The 19,721-nt window shown below is 39.6% G+C and overlaps 2 protein-coding genes across 2 annotated transcripts in view; one reads left to right on the forward strand and one right to left on the reverse strand.

Moving 5' to 3' along the window:
• The first annotated feature begins 769 nt into the window (after positions 1–769).
• Positions 770–19,067, forward strand: SLC17A4 (solute carrier family 17 member 4). Its single transcript, XM_040250133.1, has 10 exons — positions 770–919; positions 1,470–1,703; positions 1,785–1,872; positions 2,544–2,630; positions 4,921–5,039; positions 5,165–5,326; positions 15,596–15,728; positions 15,810–15,957; positions 16,786–16,876; positions 18,254–19,067. The coding sequence occupies exons 1-10, from the start codon at positions 785–787 to the stop codon at positions 18,398–18,400; spliced, it is 1,344 nt and encodes a 447-aa protein (XP_040106067.1). The 5' UTR covers positions 770–784; the 3' UTR covers positions 18,401–19,067.
• The window catches only part of SLC17A1 (solute carrier family 17 member 1), a 51,542-nt gene continuing 48,089 nt past the window's right edge, over positions 16,269–19,721 (reverse strand). The window contains exon 13 of the mRNA XM_040250131.1: positions 16,269–16,518. The gene's annotated coding sequence lies outside the window, so the exon portion shown is untranslated. The remainder of the gene's footprint in view (positions 16,519–19,721) is intronic.

Here is a 19,721-nt window from a genome sequence, read left to right on the forward strand (position 1 = left end):
GGAAATGGGGCATCCACCTGCCCTAAGGACAGTGATCACACATCATACCTCTGGGTTCTCTCCAGGGATAATGAATCAATTCTATCAGCTGTTGTCAAACTAATGTATCTGGACTCAACTGCAGGGATAACCTCAGAGTTCGCATGGATCACTGGCAAATTATGTGCAAGCCTGGATTATAATATCGAGATAATGTTTAAATACTTCTATGGTCTAATTAACCTTCCTTTCAAATCTCATTTCCTCTCAGCCCCCGGACATAATTAATCTACCATGTTCCTGGTTACATTTGGTACTGAAAGCCATCCCAGCTGTCCAAGTGGGGGCACTTGGGAATCATTTCCAACAAATTCTCTACTATCCATATTCAATCAATCACAACTTTCAGCTAATTCTTTCTCTAAGTCTACTTCTTTCTATTCCTGCTCTCATCAGCACATGCCAGGACACTGACTGGGAAACTCTTTCTTTTGTTTGCTCTGGCCAATTCCATATATTCTTCAAGTCTCTACTTAAATAATGGTTCTGATGGAGTTATCCACTCCCCACCCCCGTACTCCAAGGGGTACAGGTGTTTGCTGAACACTGACAGTCACTTCTGCTCTCTCTGCATTTCTGCTTCACAGACGGGCTGCAATCTTCTTCCACATCCAGACTTAGGTAGGGTGGGACAAAAGCACTCTTTGTAAGACTTTCTGTACTTCTTGTCTCAGGCTTTTGTTCAGTTCGACATGGGCTAGCGCTTATCCTGCATCTGTGTAATCTTTCGATTTCCACCCAACAAATGAACATGAGCATTGCCTTGCCAGTTATGGTGAACAACACAGCTCTGCCCAGTTCACCCAATGCCTCCACAGAGAGGCCACCCATTGACTCCCAGGACAACTGGAATGAAACTCTGAACGAATCTAAGGCAGTGGTAAGTTTAATGAAACTCTGGATCCTTTCTTTGACTCAAATGTTTTGACCTAAAGAGTTATGTGCTAAGATATACTATGTTCAAAGAACCATATTACACAAAAGCATAATATGCATCTGAGATTTTATACTAGTGTCTATAAGTGTACCTAGGGATTACAATTAGAATGAAAGGAACAGATCTTTAGCATTTAGTGGAGGTAAATTCTTCCCCTACAATGATGAAAATCACCAAAAAGTAAGTTCTACAGATTTATGTCTATTTTTCTCTTTCTTCACATATTTTTTTTTATTACCTTGCCTATAATGCCTTCTTCTTTGTAAGTTTTCTTTCTTTACAAGTTCTCAGTTAATTGTGTAGCTGGGGAAAGTGAGTAAGGGAAACAGTATATTGGGCATATATTTAGGTTTTACTGATAAAATTGGTAGATTGAGGAATTGGAGAGAGGTAAAAGGAAAGAGAACTGCCAATCATTTTCTTGCATCTTAAGTCCTCACGATAAAAACTGTTGAGTCTCTAGTCAAACAGTGAGTTTCTCTTTGTCATCTAGGCTGCTGTGTATGACTGGAGTCCTGAAATTCAGGGGATCATCCTCAGCTCACTCAACTATGGCTCATTCTTGGCTCCAATTCCCAGTAGCTATATGGCTGAAGTATTTGGAACCAGGTATTTGTCTGGTACCTGCATGTTTATTACCTCAGTCCTGGCCCTCTTCACTCCACTAGCAGCTGATACTGGAGTGACTGTGCTCATTGTCCTACGGGTCATCCAAGGCATAGTCCAGGTACCAAGACCTTTCCTAAGTACACGTAGAATTAGGTTCCAAAATGACCTCAGAGAGCCAAGAATCAACTTTTTATTTCAGGTTGCGTTATTAACAAGTCAGTATTCAATCTGGGCTAGATGGGCTCCACCACAAGAAAGGAGTCAGCTCATCACCATTGCTATAGCAGGTAATTGATACCGTAATTATCACCTTGTATACCCTGTCCCTTGTGGCTGAGCTGGTAAAAAATCTGCCTGCAATGCGGGAGACCTAGGTTTGATCCCTGAGTTGGAAAGATGCCCTGGAGAAGGGAAAGGCCACACACTCTGATATTCCGGCCTAGAGAATTTCATGGACTGTATAGTCCATGGAGTTGCAAAAGTCAGACACTTAAACGGCACTGGGTAGACTGGACAGAGTTGGACATGGCTTTTTAGCGACTTTCACTATGCTCTGTCCAAGAGTACTCTGCCACAGCCTATCAACAGAAGCCAAACCTTACACCCTAAGTACTCTGTCTCCCTGCTTCACAGGAGCTAACCTAAACTATCCTATCTTTCTTGATCATAACCAAAAGCTTCCTGGGCACCATTCTTGCAAGGGCTTTTAATTTCATTTTAGTCTCAAAGCAATCGTGTAACTCAGTAACATATAATTATTTCCATTTCACACATAAGGGAATAAGAGACACAGACTGATGACTTTTCCAGAATTACAAGGCTACTGAGTGAAGGAGCAGAATCTAACTTAGGTAGCCTGGGTTGCAGCTTAGCTTTGTAATGACGTTGGTCTATAGGAAGCATCTAGAGTCTTGAGTCTGACCTTCTCACCCAGAACATCCTCACATTTTCTGTTTAGGGTCAGTGCTGGGCTGTTTCCTCATCTTCCTTGTCGGTGGTTACCTCTGCCAGACTATAGGATGGCCTTATGTTTTCTATATCTTTGGTGAGTTTGTGCTTTTCAAATCTCAGAATTTTGTTTTATGACTGAGACTGCTGGGCATGATTTCTGTGATGCAGGTCATCTATGGTTAACCAAATCCTAGTAGATAATGTTCAGAGCTAATCATATGGTGAATCTTTTAAGTGACATTTAAGTTTTAATATCCTGAATGTATAGCTAGAATAACCTGATGAGTTTAAAGGCATCATAATGTTCCTTCTTGCTTCTAAATTGAACCCACAAAGGACCTCAGAGGGATTTCTTTCATAAATGCTGCAAATGTAATCTTAGTGAGATTATATTTTTAGTTATGCTGTTTGTTTAATGCTTCCTCAGTTGTTCAGCAGTAAAGAATCTGCATGCCAATGCAGGAGACATGGGTTCAATCCCTGGATCAGGAAGATCCCCTGGAGAAGGAAATGGCAACCCACTCCAGTATTCCTGCTTGGGAAATTCCATTGACACAGGAGCCCGGTGGGCTACAGTCCATGGGGTTGCTAAGACACGACTTAGCAACTAAACAACAAAACTTTATTCAGTACATTCTTTTAAATTTCTGTTATTACTACAACCAGAAAATTATGGGAATTTGACCTTCATCCATGCTCAGTTGCTCAGGTGTGTCAGACTCTTTGTGACCCCATGGACTGTAGCCTGCCAGGCTCCTCTGTCCATGGGATTTCCCAGGCAAGAATATAAGAGTAGGTTGTCATTTCCTTCTCTAGGGGATCTGCCTGATAGGGGTTAAACTCCATGTCTCCTGCATTGGCAGGCAGATTCTTTATCTCTGCCACCTGGGAAACCCAATATGACGTAATCATAGGTAAAGTACTGATTGGAGTAGAGAGTCAATCAGTAGAGGCTGCAGGACAGAGCAGATCATGTGAGGCTCAGGAGTGGACAATAATATAGAGATGTTGGAGAAGTTTCCGAAGATCACAGTGTTCCAGAGGTGACATTCTACCATATAGCTAATCTTTGTGTTTGATTTTTGAACATTCTCCGGAATCCCATCTGCAAACTGCCTGATTCCAGCGGAACTTACTGGTCTCATTGGTGTTTTCATTAGAGGATAATAGTCTTAGATCCAGGATTCTTATAACATCAGGTCAGTAATTCTGCTGAGAATAAAAGCGTATGAAGATTGTTTACTATACTATAGCATATGAGCCTTCAAAAGCTTTGTCATGGAAACTTCCAGAAGGGCAGGTTACAAAATTTTCAGGGAATGAGAAAGGCTTACTGTGCTCCTGGTTTTGGGAAAAGGTAAATAATATACATAAAATAAGAACTCACTAAATATTGCTGAATCAATGTTAACATCCTCCATCCTCAACATGCAACAGAGCTCATTTTCATCTCTCTCTCCCCTCCCCTCTTGCTTTTAAGTTCCTTGATGACAAGATCATGTCGTTATACTCTTATATTCTCAACATGTAGCAAAATGCCTTGTATATGGTGGCTGTTCTATATTTGGGAAGGACTGTATAAACAACAAGCTAACAAGTGAAGAGAAGAAGACTCCCTTAAGATTCTAAAAAGGGAATGAATGTTTCCACTCAATACTAATAATATTGAGTTGTCCAACACTGTAATAATGTATATATTACACAATTTCTTTACTGAGGATTAATTTCATTCTATATCCAGAAATTACCTGGGTAATCCGCTGCATATATACTATATATACTGCTGCTAACCATTAAGTGTTAAAGATAAATAATAAAAGATTTAATAAAACATAAACTTTGTGAAGCATGACTAGTAGGGGGGATGCTGACTGGTAACTTCAACAGTGAGGGCACTTTCAAGCACATGGGATGAACACACTAATAACTTTTAGCAACAATGTACAGCCTTACTACTGGTGCATTTCAAAACCTCCCCAAACTCAGTAATTTTAAACAACCATTTAGTCTCTTAGTTTTGTGGGACAGCTCGGCAGGTCTGCTCTCTGTGTCTCTCATCTGCCTTAGAGAGTGGACGAGCTGGAGCATGCTCTTCCCATGCTAATGGCTAAGGCACAAGAGGACAAGTGAAAAAACGCAGTGCTTCCTAAAGCCTAGCCTCTGAATAGCCCCATGCCACTGGCAAAAGCAAGTTACATGGCCAAGACAAAAGTCATGTGGTAAGGAAGTACCCTCCATCTATGATAAGCCTATGCAAGGGATACGTGCAGGAAGGAGGGGAGTATGGGGCAATTATGTTAACCACAGGAATCATCTCAAGGCAGAATCAAACTGATAGAAGTCCAATTCTGTGCTAAGTATAACTTTTTTTTTTCTTTTTAAAGGTGGAATTGGCTGTGTCTGTTCTTTTCTCTGGTTTGCTGTCATTTATGATGACCCTGTGAATCATCCATTTATTAGCACTAGAGAGAAGGAATATATCGTCTGTTCACTGGCTCAAGAGGTGCACTGGGGAACTCCTCTGCCACTTCCCCATGTCTGTCTGGATGACTCAGTGGTGAAGACTTCAGTAGAGCAGAGCTCTGATCTTCAGATACATATCTGATATTGATATGTACTTTCTTCCAGGGTTCTCCACCAGGCTGGTCTCTTCCCACTAAAGCTATGATCAAATCACTACCACTTTGGAGCATTCTCATCTTTTACTTCAGTGATTACTGGCATTTTTTTGTCCAGACGTCATACTTACCAACATTCATCACCTCTGTACTTCAAGCTAACATCGTAGATGTAAGTACAGAGAAAACTCATTCTGTTCTTCTGTTGCTTTATATATAATCCCTTCTTCTCTCTCCTACAGTCACAGGTTTAGGCCAAGGGTCTTCATGGAGGAAATGATACCTGATTCACTTGAATTCTGATTCAACTCAACGTGTCCTACTGCTTATTGGGGGCAGAATGGTATGGCTCTAGGTCAACTTGCCATTCACAGAATAGCATACTTTTTAAGGGACCTATGCAGAAATGTTTATGTTCAATCCAATCAACATTTGCAAACAAGACATTCTGCTGGCAGCATAAGTGATAAAACAATAAAAATTTGCCTTTGAGAAGGCTGTGACAGAGAAGCATAAACAATGTAGTGACATTAAAAGGACATAAAGTTCCAAATAGGACTTGTACCAAAAACTTGTGGAAAATAAACATTTTATTCCAATGTAACATATATAAAGAAAAGTGTGAAAACTGCACATGTGTACAGCTGTCTATACAATATGTAGACATTTTCTTTTTCTGTACACATTTTCACAAAGTGAACAGATGCTCTGAATGGCTGAAAAGAGCCTATCAATTCCTGCCATCTGAGTGTCTTGAAAGTGGTGAAGGGTGTATCATCTTCTAGCTTGTTAGTGACACTACACTAGGTTACTGAATTAGTGTTTCATTCTTATCCTTTGTACAAAAAGTGGGGCTCATCTGGTGAAACCATGCTAAGTGGTCAACAAAGAACTGACCTTTCCCAAGGTCAGAGTCTAGACAGCATACATGCAAACAGTCTGGAGGTCCTGAGATCAGAAAGCCCAAGGACACAGTAGCTATGGGTCTTCCCAAAGGAGGAAGGGGGGAGCTAGCAGCAGGTAATTGAAACCAGAATCCTAGGCAAAGGAATCAGGAGACAGGAGGTCTAGACAAGCAGGATGCCAGTGCTGAGAGCTAGACACCCTGAGGCCGACTGTTGGAAGCGATTGGTCCCTGGTGTGAAGTGGGGTAGCCTTTTTAATCTCAGAAGCCAAGGCTGAGGAAGAGGGTGATAAGGGAATGATTAGAAGGGCAAGTTGAGAACAGACAGTAGGGTTTCCCCAGCTTGAGAAATCAAGAGGTCTTGAGTCCCATTGGTCTCAGGGTATTTTTCTCAGTAACCTTGATGGTCCTGGTTTGTTATTGTTTTTGTCACTACAACTCTTTGCCCACTCTTTGTTGTGCCTGACTCTTTGCAACCTCATGGACTATAGTTGGCAAGGCTCCTCTGTCCATGGAATTTCCCAGGCAAGAATACTGGAGTGGGTTGCCATTTCCTTCTCCAGGCTTTGGTATACTCATCTGTAAAATAAACATCTTGGACCATTTGACAGTGAGATCCTTTTCATTGTCTGGTTTATGTACAACAAAGGATTTTGGATTTTCTTTAATAACATTTTGATTTAGGAATTGAAATAATAACATTTAAAATATATATAAAAAGATATGGTGAAAAATCTTACTCTCATTCCTGTCCCCAAACTGCCGTTTTCTCAGCCTTCTGTTGAGATATGTCCCAATTTTGATGAGAATTTTTATCATGAATGGCTATTAAACTATCAAATGCTTTTATTCTGCATCTATTGATTATGTGATTTTTACCATTCCTTCTATTAACATGATGTCTCACATTGATTGATTTGTGAATACTGACCCATCCTTGTATTCCTGGAATAAATCTTACTTGATCATTAGGTATGATTCTTTTTTATATCATCAAATTTGGTTTGTTAATATTTTGTTTAGGGTATTTTCTATATTAATCAGGATATTGGCCTGTAATTTTCTTTTATTGTAGGGTCTTTACCTGGTTTTGGTATAGGGTAATGGTGGCCTCATAGAATGAATTTGGGAGTGTTTCCCCCACCCCTTCCATTTTTTGGGAATAGTTTGAGAAATGTAGGTATGAGCTCTTCTTTATATGTTTGATAGAACTCCCCTGTGAAGCCATTTTGTCCTGAACTTTTGTTACTGGGAGTTTATTATTTTAATTACAAATTCAATTTCATCACTACTGATTGGTCTGTTCAGACTGTCTATTCTTGGTTCAGTCAGGTATGTTTCTAGAAATGTATCTATTTCTTCTAGATTGTCCAAATTGTTGGCATATAACTGTTCATTGTATTTTTTTTTTGTATTTATGGTATTGAGTGTTATTTTTCCTCTTTGATTTCTTATTTTATTTGGGTCCTCTCTCTTTTCTTCTTGGTAATCTTGGCTCTGTATCAAGTTTGTTTATCCTTTGGAAAAACCAACTTTTGGTTTCACAGATCTTTTCCATAGCTGTTTATTTCTTATCTATATTTTATTTCCTTTTAAATTTTTATTATTTCCTTCCTTCTGCTGACTCTGGACACTTTTTGTTCTTTCAAATACCAGATTTTGAGATTTTTCTTGAGAAAGGCCATAAACTTTGCTCTTAGAACTGTTTTTTTTCCCCCCTTGAATGATAAATGCTTTACAGAATTGTATTGTTTTCTGTCAAATCTCAACATGAATCAGTCATAGGTATACATATAGCCCCTCCCTTTTGAACCTCCCTCCCATCTCCCTCCCCATCCCATCCCTCTAGGTTGATACAGAGCCCAGGTTTGAGTTTCCTGAGCCATACAGCAAATTTCCGTTGGCTATGTATTTTACATAAGGTAATGTAAGTTTCCATGTTACTCTTTCCATACATCTCACCCTCTCTTCCCTTCTCCCCATGTCCATAAGTCTATTCTCTATGTCTGTTTCTCCACTGCTGCCCTATAAGGAAATTCTTCAGTACCATTTTTCTAGATTCTGTATATATGCATTAGAATATGATATTTATCTTTCTCTTTCTGACTTACTTCACTCTGTATAATAGGTTCTAGGTTCATTCACCTCATTAGAACTGACTCAAAGGTGTTCCTTTTTATGGCTGAGTAATATTCCATTGTGTATATGTACTACAACTTCTTTATCCATTCATCTATCAATGGGCATCTAGGCTCCTTCCACGTTATAGCTATCGTAAGTAGTGCTGCAATGAACAATGGGATACATGTGTCTTTTTCAATTTTGGTTTCCTGAGGGTATATGCCTAGGAGTGGGATTGCTAGGTCATATGGTGGTTTTATTCCTAGTTTTTTAAGGAATCTCCATACCATCTTCCATAGTGGCTGTATCAATTTACATTCCCACCAACAGTGCAACAGCATTCCCTTTTCTTCACACCCTCTCCAGCATTTACTGTCTGTAGACTTTTTGATGATGGCCATTCTGACTGGTGTGAGGTGATCTCATTGTAGTTTTGATTTGCATTTCTCTAATAATGAGTGATGTTGAGCATCTTTCCATGTGTTTGTTAGCCATCTGTTTGTCTTCTTTGGAGAAATATCTGTTTAGGTCTTTTCCCCACTTTTTGATTGGGTTGTTTGTTTTTCTGGTATTGAGTTGTATGAGCTGCTTGTATATTTTGGAAATTAATCCTTTGTCAATTGTTTCATTTGTTATTGTTTTCTCCCATTCTGAGGGTTGTCTTTTCATTTTCTTTATAGTTTCCTTTGCTGTGCAAAAGTTTTTATGTTTAATCAGGTCCCACTTGTTTATTTTGTTTTCATTTCCATTACTCTAGGAGGTGGATCATAGAGGATCTTGCTTTGATTTATGCCAAGTCTTCTGCCTATGTTTTCCTCTAATAGTTTTATAGTTTCTGGTTTACATTTACGTCTTTAATCCATTTTGAGTTTACCTTTGTGTATGGTGTTAGGGCGTGTTCTAATTTCATTCTTTTACACATAGTGGTCCAGTTTTCCCAGCACCATTTGTTGAAGAGGCTATCTTTGCCTCATTGTATGTTCTTGACTCTTTTGTCAAAAATAAGGTACCCATAGGTGCATGGGTTTATTTCTGGGCTTTCTATCTTGTTCCACTGGTCTATATTTCTGTTTTTGTGCCAGTACCATACTGTCTTGATGACTGTAGCTTTGTAGTATAATCTGAACTCAGGAAGGTTGATTTCCTCCAGCTCCATTCTTCTTTCTCAAGACTGCTTTGGCTACTAGAGGTCTTTTGTGTTTCCATATGAATTGTGAAATTTTTTGTTCTAGTTCTGTGAAAAATGTCATTGGCAATTTGATAGGGATTGCACTAAATCTGTAGATTGTGTTTGGTAGCATAGTCATTTTCAAAATGTTGATTCTTCCTATCCAGGATCATGGAATATCTCTCCATCAGTTTATGTCATCTTTGATTTCTTTCATTAGTGTCTTATAATTTTCTGTGGACAGTTCTTTTGTCTCCTTAGGTAAGTTTATTCCAGATATCTTTTTGTTGCAATGGTGAATAGGATTTTTTTCTTAATTTCTCTAATTTTCATTGTTAGCATATTAAAATGCAAGTGATTTCTGTGCATTGATTTTGTATCCTGCAACTTTGCTTAATTCACTGATTAGCTCTGGTAATTTTCTGATACTATCTTTAGGTTTTTCTATCTACAGTATCATGTCATCTGCAAACAGTGAGAGATTTTCTTCTTCTTTTCCAATCTGGATTCCTTTTCTTTTTCTTCTCTGATGGCTGTAGCTAGGACTTCCAGAACTATGTTGAATAATAGTCGTAAAAGTGGACACCCTTGTCTTGTTCCTGATTTTAGGGGGAATGCTTTCAGTTTTCCACCATTGAGAATAATGTTTGTTATAGGCTTATCATATATAGGGCTTCTCTCCTAGCTTAGTTGGTAAAGAATCTGCCTGCAATGCAGGAGACATGGATTTGATTCCTGGATCGGGAAGATCCCCTGGAGAAGGAAATGGCAACCCACCCCAGTATTCTTGCCTAGAGAATCCCATGGACAGAGGAACCTGGCAGGCTACAGTCCATGGGGTCCTAAGAGTTGGACACGACTGAGTGACTTTCACTACTGCTACAATACTATCATAAATGGCCTTTACTATGTTGAGGTAGGTTCCCTCTATGCCCATTTTTTCAAGAGTTTTAATCATAAATGGGTGCTGAGTTTTGTCAAAGGCTTTTTCTGCATCTATTGAGATTATCATTGAAGGTTTTTAATCCTTCAATTTGTTAATGATTTGCATATACTGAATAATCCTTGCATCCCTGGAATAAACCTAACTTGATTATGGTGTATGAGCTTTTTTATGTGTTGCTGAATTCTGTTTGCTAAAATTTTGTTCAGGATTTTTGCATCTATGTTCATCACTGACACTGGCCTGTAGTTTTTTTTTTGTGTGTGTGTGTGTGTGTGTGTGTTGTCTTTGTCTGGTTTTAGTTTCAGGGTGATGGTGGCCTTGTAGAATGAGTTTGGAGTGTTCCTTCCTCTGAAATTTTTTGAAACAGTTTTAGAAGGATAGACATTAACTCTTTTCTAAATGTTTGACAGAATTCTCCTGTGAAGTCATCTGGTTCTGGGCTTTTTGGGGCGGGGGGGGGGGAGATTTTTGACCACAGCTTCAATTTCAGTGCTTGTAGTTGGGTTGTTAATAATTTCTATTACTTCCTGGTTCAGTCTTGGAAGATTGAACTTTTCTAAGAATCTGTCCATCTGTCCATTTCTTCCAGGTTATCCATTTTATTGCCATATAGTTGTTCATAATAGTTTCTTATAATCCTTTGTAATTCTGCATTGTCTGTTGTAACCTTTCCTTTTTCATTTCTAATTTTGATGTGATTCTTTTTTTCTTGATGTGTCTGGCCAAAGGTTTGTCAATTTTATCTTCTCAAAGAACCAGCTTTCAGTTTTTTTAATCTTTAGTATTGTTTCTTTCATTTATTTTTATTTCTGCTTGGATCTTTATGATTTCATTCCTTCTATTAATTTTGGAGTTTTTTTGTTCTTCTTTTTCCAGTTGTTTTAGGTGTAAAGTTAGGTTGTCTATTAGATGTTTTTCTTGTTTCTTGAGGTAGGATTGTATTGCTATAAACTTCCCTCTTAGAACTGCTTTGGCTGCATCCCATGGGTTTTGAGTTGTCGTGTTTTCATTGTTTTCTTAGAATTGCTTTGGCTGCATCTCATGGATTTTGGAGTATGGTGGTTCCATTTTCATTTGCCTCAAGGTACTCTGATTACCTCTTTGATTTCTTCATTGACACTTTTTTAAAAAGTAGAATGTTCTTTGGTCTCCACGTTTGTTTTCCCTATTTTTTCTTCCTATAATTGATTTCTAGTTTCATACCATTGTGGTTGGGAAAAATGCTTGATACAATTTCTATCCTGTAAAATTTGTTGAAACTTGTTTTGTAGCCTGACATGTGATCCATTCTGGAGAACTTTTCAAGTGCAACTTTTCAATGTGTATTCTGCTGTTTCTGGATGGAATGTCCTATAAACCCAACTGGTCTATTGTGTCATTTATGACCACTGTTTCCTTACTGATTTTCTGTCTGCATTATTTGTCCATTAATGTAACTGATGTGTTAATACTACTATTGTATTATTGTCAATTTCTCCCTTTATGTCTGTTAATATTTGCTTTATATATTTAGGTGCTCCTATTGCATATATGTTAGAAAGTGTTATATCTTCTTGTATTGATCCCTTTATCATTATATAATCTCCTTTGTTTTTTTGTTCCAGATTTTGTTTTAAAGTCTATTTTGTCTGAGTGCTGCTACCACCATTTTATCATGCTATTTTCATGAAATATCTTTTCTTATCCCCTCACTTTCAATCTGTATGTGTCTTTTAACTCTGAAATGAGTCTCTGCAGGCAGCATACAGATGGGTCTTGATTTTTAATCCAATTACCGGCCCTGTGTCTTTTGTTTGGAGCATTTAGCCCACTGACATTTAAAGTGATTATTGGTCGATATATACTTATTGCCATTTTGTTACTTGTTTCCTGGTTATTTCTGTAGTTCTTTCCTACGCCTTTATTTTTAGTTTATTACCTTGTGGTTTGATGTTTTAGTGGTATACTTGTGTTCCTTTCTCTCTCTCACGTGCTTTTTTTTTTTCTTCTGTGTCTACTGTAAGTTTCTGATTTGTGGTTACTATAAGGCTCATGTATGTTTACCTGTATCTACTTGTTTTAAACTGGTAGTCATTTAAGTTCAAACACATTCTAAAAGATTTACAATTTTACTCCCTTCCTCCATGCTTTGTATTTTTTACATTCCATATTTTACGTCTTTATGCTTATCCTTTCACTTAATAGTTGATTTTACATTTCTTTTTTTGTCTTTTAATATTCATGCTAGACTATTAAGTGGTTGATCTACAGCTTTTACTATTTTCTTTTACCAGTGGGACTTATGCTTTCCTATAGATTGTTTTTTTTTTAATTTATTAATTTATTTTTTATTTTACTTTACAATTCTGTATTGGTTTTGCCATACATTGACCTGAATCCACCACGGGTGTACATGCGTTCCCAAACATGAACCCCCCTCCCACCCCCCTCCCCACAACATCTCTCTGGGTCATCCCCGTGTACCAGCCCTAAGCGTGCTGTATCCTGCATCGGACATAGACTGGCTTGAATCAGTCTTGGATGAAACTGGAGCCAATTATACAGAGTGAAGTAAGCCAGAAAAAAAACACCAATACAGTATACTAACACATATATATGGAATTTAGAAAGATGGCAATGATGACCCTGTATGCAGGACAGCAAAAAAGACACAGATGTGTATAGCGGACTTTTGGACTCAGAGGGAGAGGGAGAGGGTGAGATGATTTGGGAGAATGGCATTGAAACATGTATAATATCATGTAAGAATCGAATTGCCAGTTTATGTCCTATAGATTTTTACTTCTTGTTGTAGCCTTTTCTTTTCACGTAGAGAGGACATTTTAACATTTCTTTTTGGGTAGGTTTAGTATTGATTAACTCTTAGTTTTTGCTTGTCTAAGAAGTTTTCTCTTCTTTCAATTCTAAATGATAATCTTGCAGGGTAGAGTATCCTAGTTGCAGGTTTTCCCCTTTGAGCACTTTAAATACATCATGCCATTTCCTTTTGAAACCAAAAGGAAGTTTCTGCAAAGTTTCTGCAGGAACTCAGACAATAGTCTTACAGGGGTTCCCTTGTATATAACTGCTTTTTCTTGCTGCCTTTAGAATTATCTTTTCATCTTTAATTTTTGTCACTTTGCTTATAATATGTCTTGGTGTGGCTCTGTTTAGGTTCATCTTGTTTGGAACGCTTTGTGCTTCTTGTACCTGAATATATTTCTTTCTTCAGGTTTGGAAAGGTTTCTGCCACAATTTTATCAAATATACACATTTTTGTCCTCTCTTTTTGTTCTTCTTCTTCTGGGACTCTTGTAGTACAAAGCATGAGATCTCTTAAACTCTTTCTTTTTGCAGCTCTGATTGCTGATTTCCATTATTCTATCTTCCAGATCACATATGCATTCTTCTGTATCATCTAGTCTGTTAATTCTTTTCAGTATGTTTTTAATTTCAATTATTGTATTCTTTAGTTCCGGCTGGCTCTTTTTTAAAAATATTTTTTATCTCATTAAAATTATCACTGTTTATTTTTCTAATTCAGATTAGCATTCTTATTACTAATTATTTGAACTCTGATACATTGTTTGTTTCATTAGCTGTTTGAATTAAATTCCTCTGTCTTTTCATTTTGCGTAATCTTCTCTGTATCTATGAAATTAAGTGAAACAGTTACCTATCTCAAACTTGAAGGGGTGTGCTTATGTAGAAGCATCCCTGTGCAGTCTGTTGCGCCCAGTGTCTTTGGTGGGAAAGCTAGGTTCAATGTTGAACATGAGTCACTCTTCCCCATGGTTTGCTGGTAGCTATCACAAGAGTAGGAGGTAGAACTAGAGGTAGAAGGGCTACAGCAAGAGCCAGTTGTGAGCCAGGGCTTCTCCTCAGTTTGACAGCCAACACCACACTGTTTGTGTGGGGGTGGGGCGATGGGTGCGTCCCAAGGTTCTGGGTCAAAAGCCTTGAGGGTTGGTCTGATCCGGTTACATTCCTTCTTTGTGTGCTCTGCCCACTCCCAGGACTGGCGCCCTCACCCAGGGAGAAACAGTGCTGGAGCAAGAGGAGCCGAAGTGGGTGCTTGGCATGAGTTTGGGTGTGGGCTGTGGTAGTCCCAGCATCAGTCAGAGTCCGGGACAGCTTCTGATCTGCTGCCTTCATAGGCACCAGCAAGGTTCAGATGTTACGCTTAGTCGGAGCTGTCTCTCTCCCTCACAACTGCATACTCTTCTCAGGCATGGCAGCCCTCTCCCCAGTGTGGAGCTGCATTGGGAGCAAGAGGGGCTGCAGCAGGTGCTCTGCTCAGGTTGATGTGTGTTACCCAGTGGTGGGAAACCATCCAGAGTCCTTGTCAGTTTCAATCTGCTTCTTCTGCCTTATTTTGGGGAGTAAGCTAGTGTGTGCATTCTCTTCCTAAATGGAGTCTAGGTTTCTCTCTTTCTTCTTTTTTTTAATAGTCCGGCTATCAATCCCACTATTTTTCAAAATATCAGCTAAGGGGAATTGTCCTATTGGTGTCAGACCCCAGGGTGTAGCACTCAGTATGTGGTTCTCACCACTCACTCCCCAGGGAGCATCTCCGAACCTATGTAATTCTCCCTCTTCTGTGTACCCTCCTAAGGATGCAAATCCTGATCCGATCACTTCTCTTCATTTCTACCCAATTCCGTGTGGATCTTTCTTACAGTGTTGGTTGGATAGCAGTCTTTCTGCCAGTCTCCAGTTTGTTTTCAGTGAGAATTTTTCCACATGTAGTTTGTATTCTTGATGTGTTCATAGGGAGGTGAGCTTTGCATCCTCTTACTCCACCATCTTGATCTCCCTCCTCTATAAACTTTTATATTTATCAACAAATTGCCTTCCATGGGGCATTAATATTTGGAAGTGCTTGATTCCCCTTGGCATCACCACAGATCAAGTCAAAAAACTGTTGCACTCTTGCCAATTTGACAAAATGTTATCTCATAGTAATTTTACTATTATGAGGTTGGTTACCTTTTAATACATTTAGGAATCACTTTTTTTTCCCCAGTAACTTGTCTTTCATACCCTTTGACTATTTTTCTACTGAGCTTTTGTTCTTTTTAATATCTATTTCCATAAGATCCTTACATATGATAACATTAGTCCATTTTTTTCAAATTGAACTTAATGTATATTTTTCCTCAGACACTAAAATTATATTGGCTCATTCCAGTAACTTAAGTTTTTATTAAAAGTGCTATGTATATACAAGAAAAGCTACAGATGTAGACAATCCACCCAGGGATCAATCTATGTCATGGTGGCTGTAGTGAGGCATGCGCTTCACCTCAGTTCTGGTTCTCAGAGTGGGATACTGTCAGCCCTGCCGTTTGCTTCTGCCTGTATCTGTCTTGTCCCTGGAGGTCTACTGGCAGATTTTCTCCTCTCCAGAAAAATCCTCAGACTCAGTACCATCAGGAAACTCTTCACTACTATAGGTAAGAACTGAGGTGGATACAGGGGGTGGATGTGGGATGCTCAGGGAAGCTTCCTATTCACTCTTTGTTCTCTTGCCCCAGGGGTTCTCCTCCCAGCTGTGCTCTTCACATCTGTTTTCTGGGTTAGATCCAGCTTCAGCACCACTATAGCCTTCTTGACAATATCTTCTGCCATCAAAAGCTTCGCCCAATCAGGAGCCCTTGTCAACTTCATGGATATTGCTCCTCGGTAGGGACCCCTTTGCCTGATCCTCACAGAAGTTCAGTTCATATCCAGTAATCTGCTCTGACACACACGAGTAAAATGTGACATGTACTATGGGTCATAGGAAATTTCAGCACCACTCCTCATCCAAATAACTCCTGGAAGGGACCCAAAGCTCGTCAACCACTATTAAATTAGTTTTTCCAGATGAAAACAGGAGTCAGTGGCTGCACTCACAGTTCAACTGTGGGAGACTCCTGCCAAGCTCTTTCTGTTGGGGAATGCAGCAGTTACACAGGACTGGGTCACTGAAAGGACTCATAAACTTCAGAGGGTATGCTTATGTAAGCCTTTAATATAGATAGAGGATAGCAGGAGAAACATTTACCTCTGATATAGGAAATATCAGAGATGAGTGAGACTTCCAAATGTAGCTCCCAGGGACCATCCACGGACCGTTCACAGTCAACAGGACACACTTCATCTTCAGATAATGAACCACCAAATTACATGGGAGATACCTTGGTCTTAGGGGAGCCAATGTCTCATCCAATGAGAGATCTTTTATACCTAAAAACAAGGCTTCTTAGCAGAAGCCAAGAGAACATATAAAGTAGGTGCCAGCCATCAATTTGTGCATTTGGTATAAAGAATGTTGACAAGTTAGTACAGTTTATACCCCCCTGGAAATCCAAGATCCTGGCACTGGATTATATGCATCACTAGTCAGTACATTTCACTCAGGTTTGACTAAGGACCAACACAGCCCCAGGAATCCCCAGATAAACACAGAGTTGCAACAGATGAGCTGATATGAACTCTATGCTTACACAGGAATATTGCTTTCTCCAGGCACAGTGCCTTACTCAGGGCACTATCACAGATCTTTTCTTACCTGGCAGGAGCCATCTCTCCCATGGTCAATGGATTTTTGATCAGTCAGGTAAGGTAAAATGTTCTGATGATGATGACAGTCACAAGAATCACCTAGAAAGGTCACCCAGCCTCTCATTCTCACCCTAGGCTCATCTCATGCAGAGGAATCACCACATGTTCAGGGTATGAAGTGAAGGAGAATGCTCCATTGTATGAGTTTATGCCTTATAAGTTTTTAGATGAGTTTCTCATGCTAATCATCAAAATTTCTAGGAATAATCACAGCATTTATTGTAAAGTATAGAATAGCCAACATTCTGATTTGCCTGGGGCTGAGGACTTTCCTGGGATGTGAAGCTTTTAATGCTAAAACCTTGAAAGTTCCAGGCAATCCGGAAAGAGTTGGTTATCCTATGTAGGAACCCAACAAATATTTATAGAACAAATGAGCGAGATGCTGAGTAGATGACAGAGTGAAAGCGTAATCTGCACCTTCACATATGTTCACCAGTGGTTAGTATAGCAATTCCTCTGCCCAGTATTCCTTACATAGTGTTTTTACACTCATACAACCTTCTGTCCTGGGAGGTGCATTTAAAGTTGTCAGAATAAACAAATTCATCTGATGACAACTTCATATGACTCAGACTTGGTACAGACTTTTTGTGAGAAATATGTATATGACAGTCACATGACAATCATTCTTTAAGTTTCTTGCGGTTTCTACCAGTAAGCCAGGAAAATGAATAGAGAATAATAAAGAAAGGGTATTTTTTTTATATGAAGTCCTTTCTTTGTTTGAAGCTTCAGTTCTCTTCCAGCCCCTAAGACACTGTCAGAAAATAGAAATTTTCAAATTGCTGTTTACAATAGAAATTCTCAAATTGCTGTTAAAATAGACATTTTCAAATAGCCCTTCTTTTCTTTGTTACTCACTTATTCATTCAACAAGTATGCAATGAATATTGGAATGGGCCATGCAATGTTTAAATGAATAAAACAAAAGTCCCTGCCCTTGTAAGGTTGATATGGTAGGGAAAAAAAAACAACAGAAAACTAATAAGCTAAACAAAAACATGATATACTGAATGATGGTAAGTGCTAAGAGAAAAAGTAAGGCAGGAAAGGAGAGTAGGGCATATAAGGGGGGGGGGGTGTGGGGTTACAGTTTTAAATGGGGTGGCTGAAAAAGTAAGAATGGAAAGAATGGGAAGTAAGCAAGAATGGGAAGCAAGCACATGGGTGAGACAAATGGCTACCTGAGGGGAGTAACATTCCAGCAGAGGGAAAGCCCTGGGCACCAGAAATTCTAGGAACAACCAGGAATATATAATTTAGGGCAGAGTTGGGGGTGGGGTCAGTGGAACATGGTGCCAGAGCCTTTCTGCAGCAGGATGGACAAGAACAAGGGGACTGTTGATAACTTGTGGTTTCCTGCCTCCAGGATCCAGAGCTTGGTTGGAGAAATGTCTTCTTACTTTCAGCTGCTGTGGGTGTATTAGGCCTGATTTTCTACCTCATTTTCGGCCAAGCAGAAGTGCAAGATTGGGCTAAATGCAGATATGCACCCGCTTCTGAGCGAACCGAGTGACGCCTCAGATGCCAGCGCTTAGTTGTTCACTGTTTGCCCTCATGGACATTCCCCTTTCATACCTGCTTGACTAATTAGCCTTTCAACTTGAATTGGCTTTACTTCCTGTATCTTCTCTGATATACTATGTCATACTGAAAATGCTGCCTGGAGATTTTACAAGGGATGGTGAGGGGAAGGTTAGTTATTTAACTCTAAGCTCTTGAGAGCATAGGTGTGTCTGAATTTCTATGTGTTCTCCACTCTTTTCACTGTTATTGCAACATATTTGGTAGCGACGAAATACATATTTCTTAAAATGGCACAGAGCTCCTAAAACCCTTGTTAATTTCTTGAGTGATAGGGAAGAGAGGAGAATCTTTTATTATAATATTTGGTCTTAGTCCTTGGTTCCAGACAGAAGAGCTTCTAAGACCCTCAGTATCTCTGGAGTGACCACAGTGTCTTTGTGGTATACAAATAAGATGACTGGGGGCTGGGGGCTCTAGATAGCTTCAGGATGGGGGTTGGTTGCCAAAAGACCAAGACTTGATTAGAAGGTTGGAACTTTCAGCTGTGCCATCCCACATCTGGGGAGGGGAGAGGGGCTTGAGATTTAGTTATTCATCAATGGCCAGTGAATTAATCTATTATGCCTACACAATAAAAATCTCTGTAAAAACCCTAACAGTGGGGTTCTGAGGATTTCTGGGATGGTAAACACACAGAGGTTCTGGGAATGGTGCACCCAGAGAGGGCATGCAAGCCCAGCATCCCTTCCCACATAGCTTGCCCTATGCATCTTTTCTGTTTGGCTGTTCCTCAGATGCATCCTTTAGTATATAAACCGTTAACAGTAGGTAAACAATTTTCCTGAGTTCTGGGAGTCAGCCTAGCAAATTACCAAATTTGAGGAGGGGCCATGGGGACCCTGAGTTCTGAAAGTAAACAGAAGTCTGGGTACCTTGGGCACCCACTATTTTGATCGGTGTCTGAGTAGCTGTTATCAAAATTGAATTAAGTAGGATCTTGGTGTCCACAGAGAACTGGAGAACTGCTTGGTGTGGAAAAGCCACATTTGCTGTGCTACTGCTGCTGCTACTAAGTCACTTCAGTCGTGTCCGACTCTGTGTGACCCAGGGACGGCAGCCCACCAGGATCCCCCGTCCCTGGGATTCTCCAGGCAAGAACACTGGAGTGGGTTGCCATTTCCTTCTCCAATGCATGAAAGTGAAAAGTGAAAGTGAAGTCGCTCAGTCGTGCCGACCTTTAGCGACCCCATGGACTGCAGCCCACCAGGCTCCTCAGTCAATGGGATTCTCCAGGCAAGAGTACTGGAGTG

Source organism: Oryx dammah, unplaced genomic scaffold (genome assembly GCF_014754425.2).
Source record: "Oryx dammah isolate SB20612 unplaced genomic scaffold, SCBI_Odam_1.1 HiC_scaffold_11, whole genome shotgun sequence".
Taxonomy (NCBI): Eukaryota; Metazoa; Chordata; class Mammalia; order Artiodactyla; family Bovidae; genus Oryx; species Oryx dammah.

Excerpts from the sequence above, each read along its gene's own strand:
- SLC17A4 (XM_040250133.1), top strand. The coding sequence starts at position 785 with ATGAACATGAGCATTGCCTTGCCAGTTATGGTGAACAACACAGCTCTG. Across the intron at positions 1,704-1,784 it reads TCATCCAAGGCATAGTCCAG|GTTGCGTTATTAACAAGTCA; the intron begins GTACCAAGACCT and ends TTTTTATTTCAG. Across the intron at positions 5,040-5,164 it reads TCTGTTCACTGGCTCAAGAG|GGTTCTCCACCAGGCTGGTC; the intron begins GTGCACTGGGGA and ends ACTTTCTTCCAG.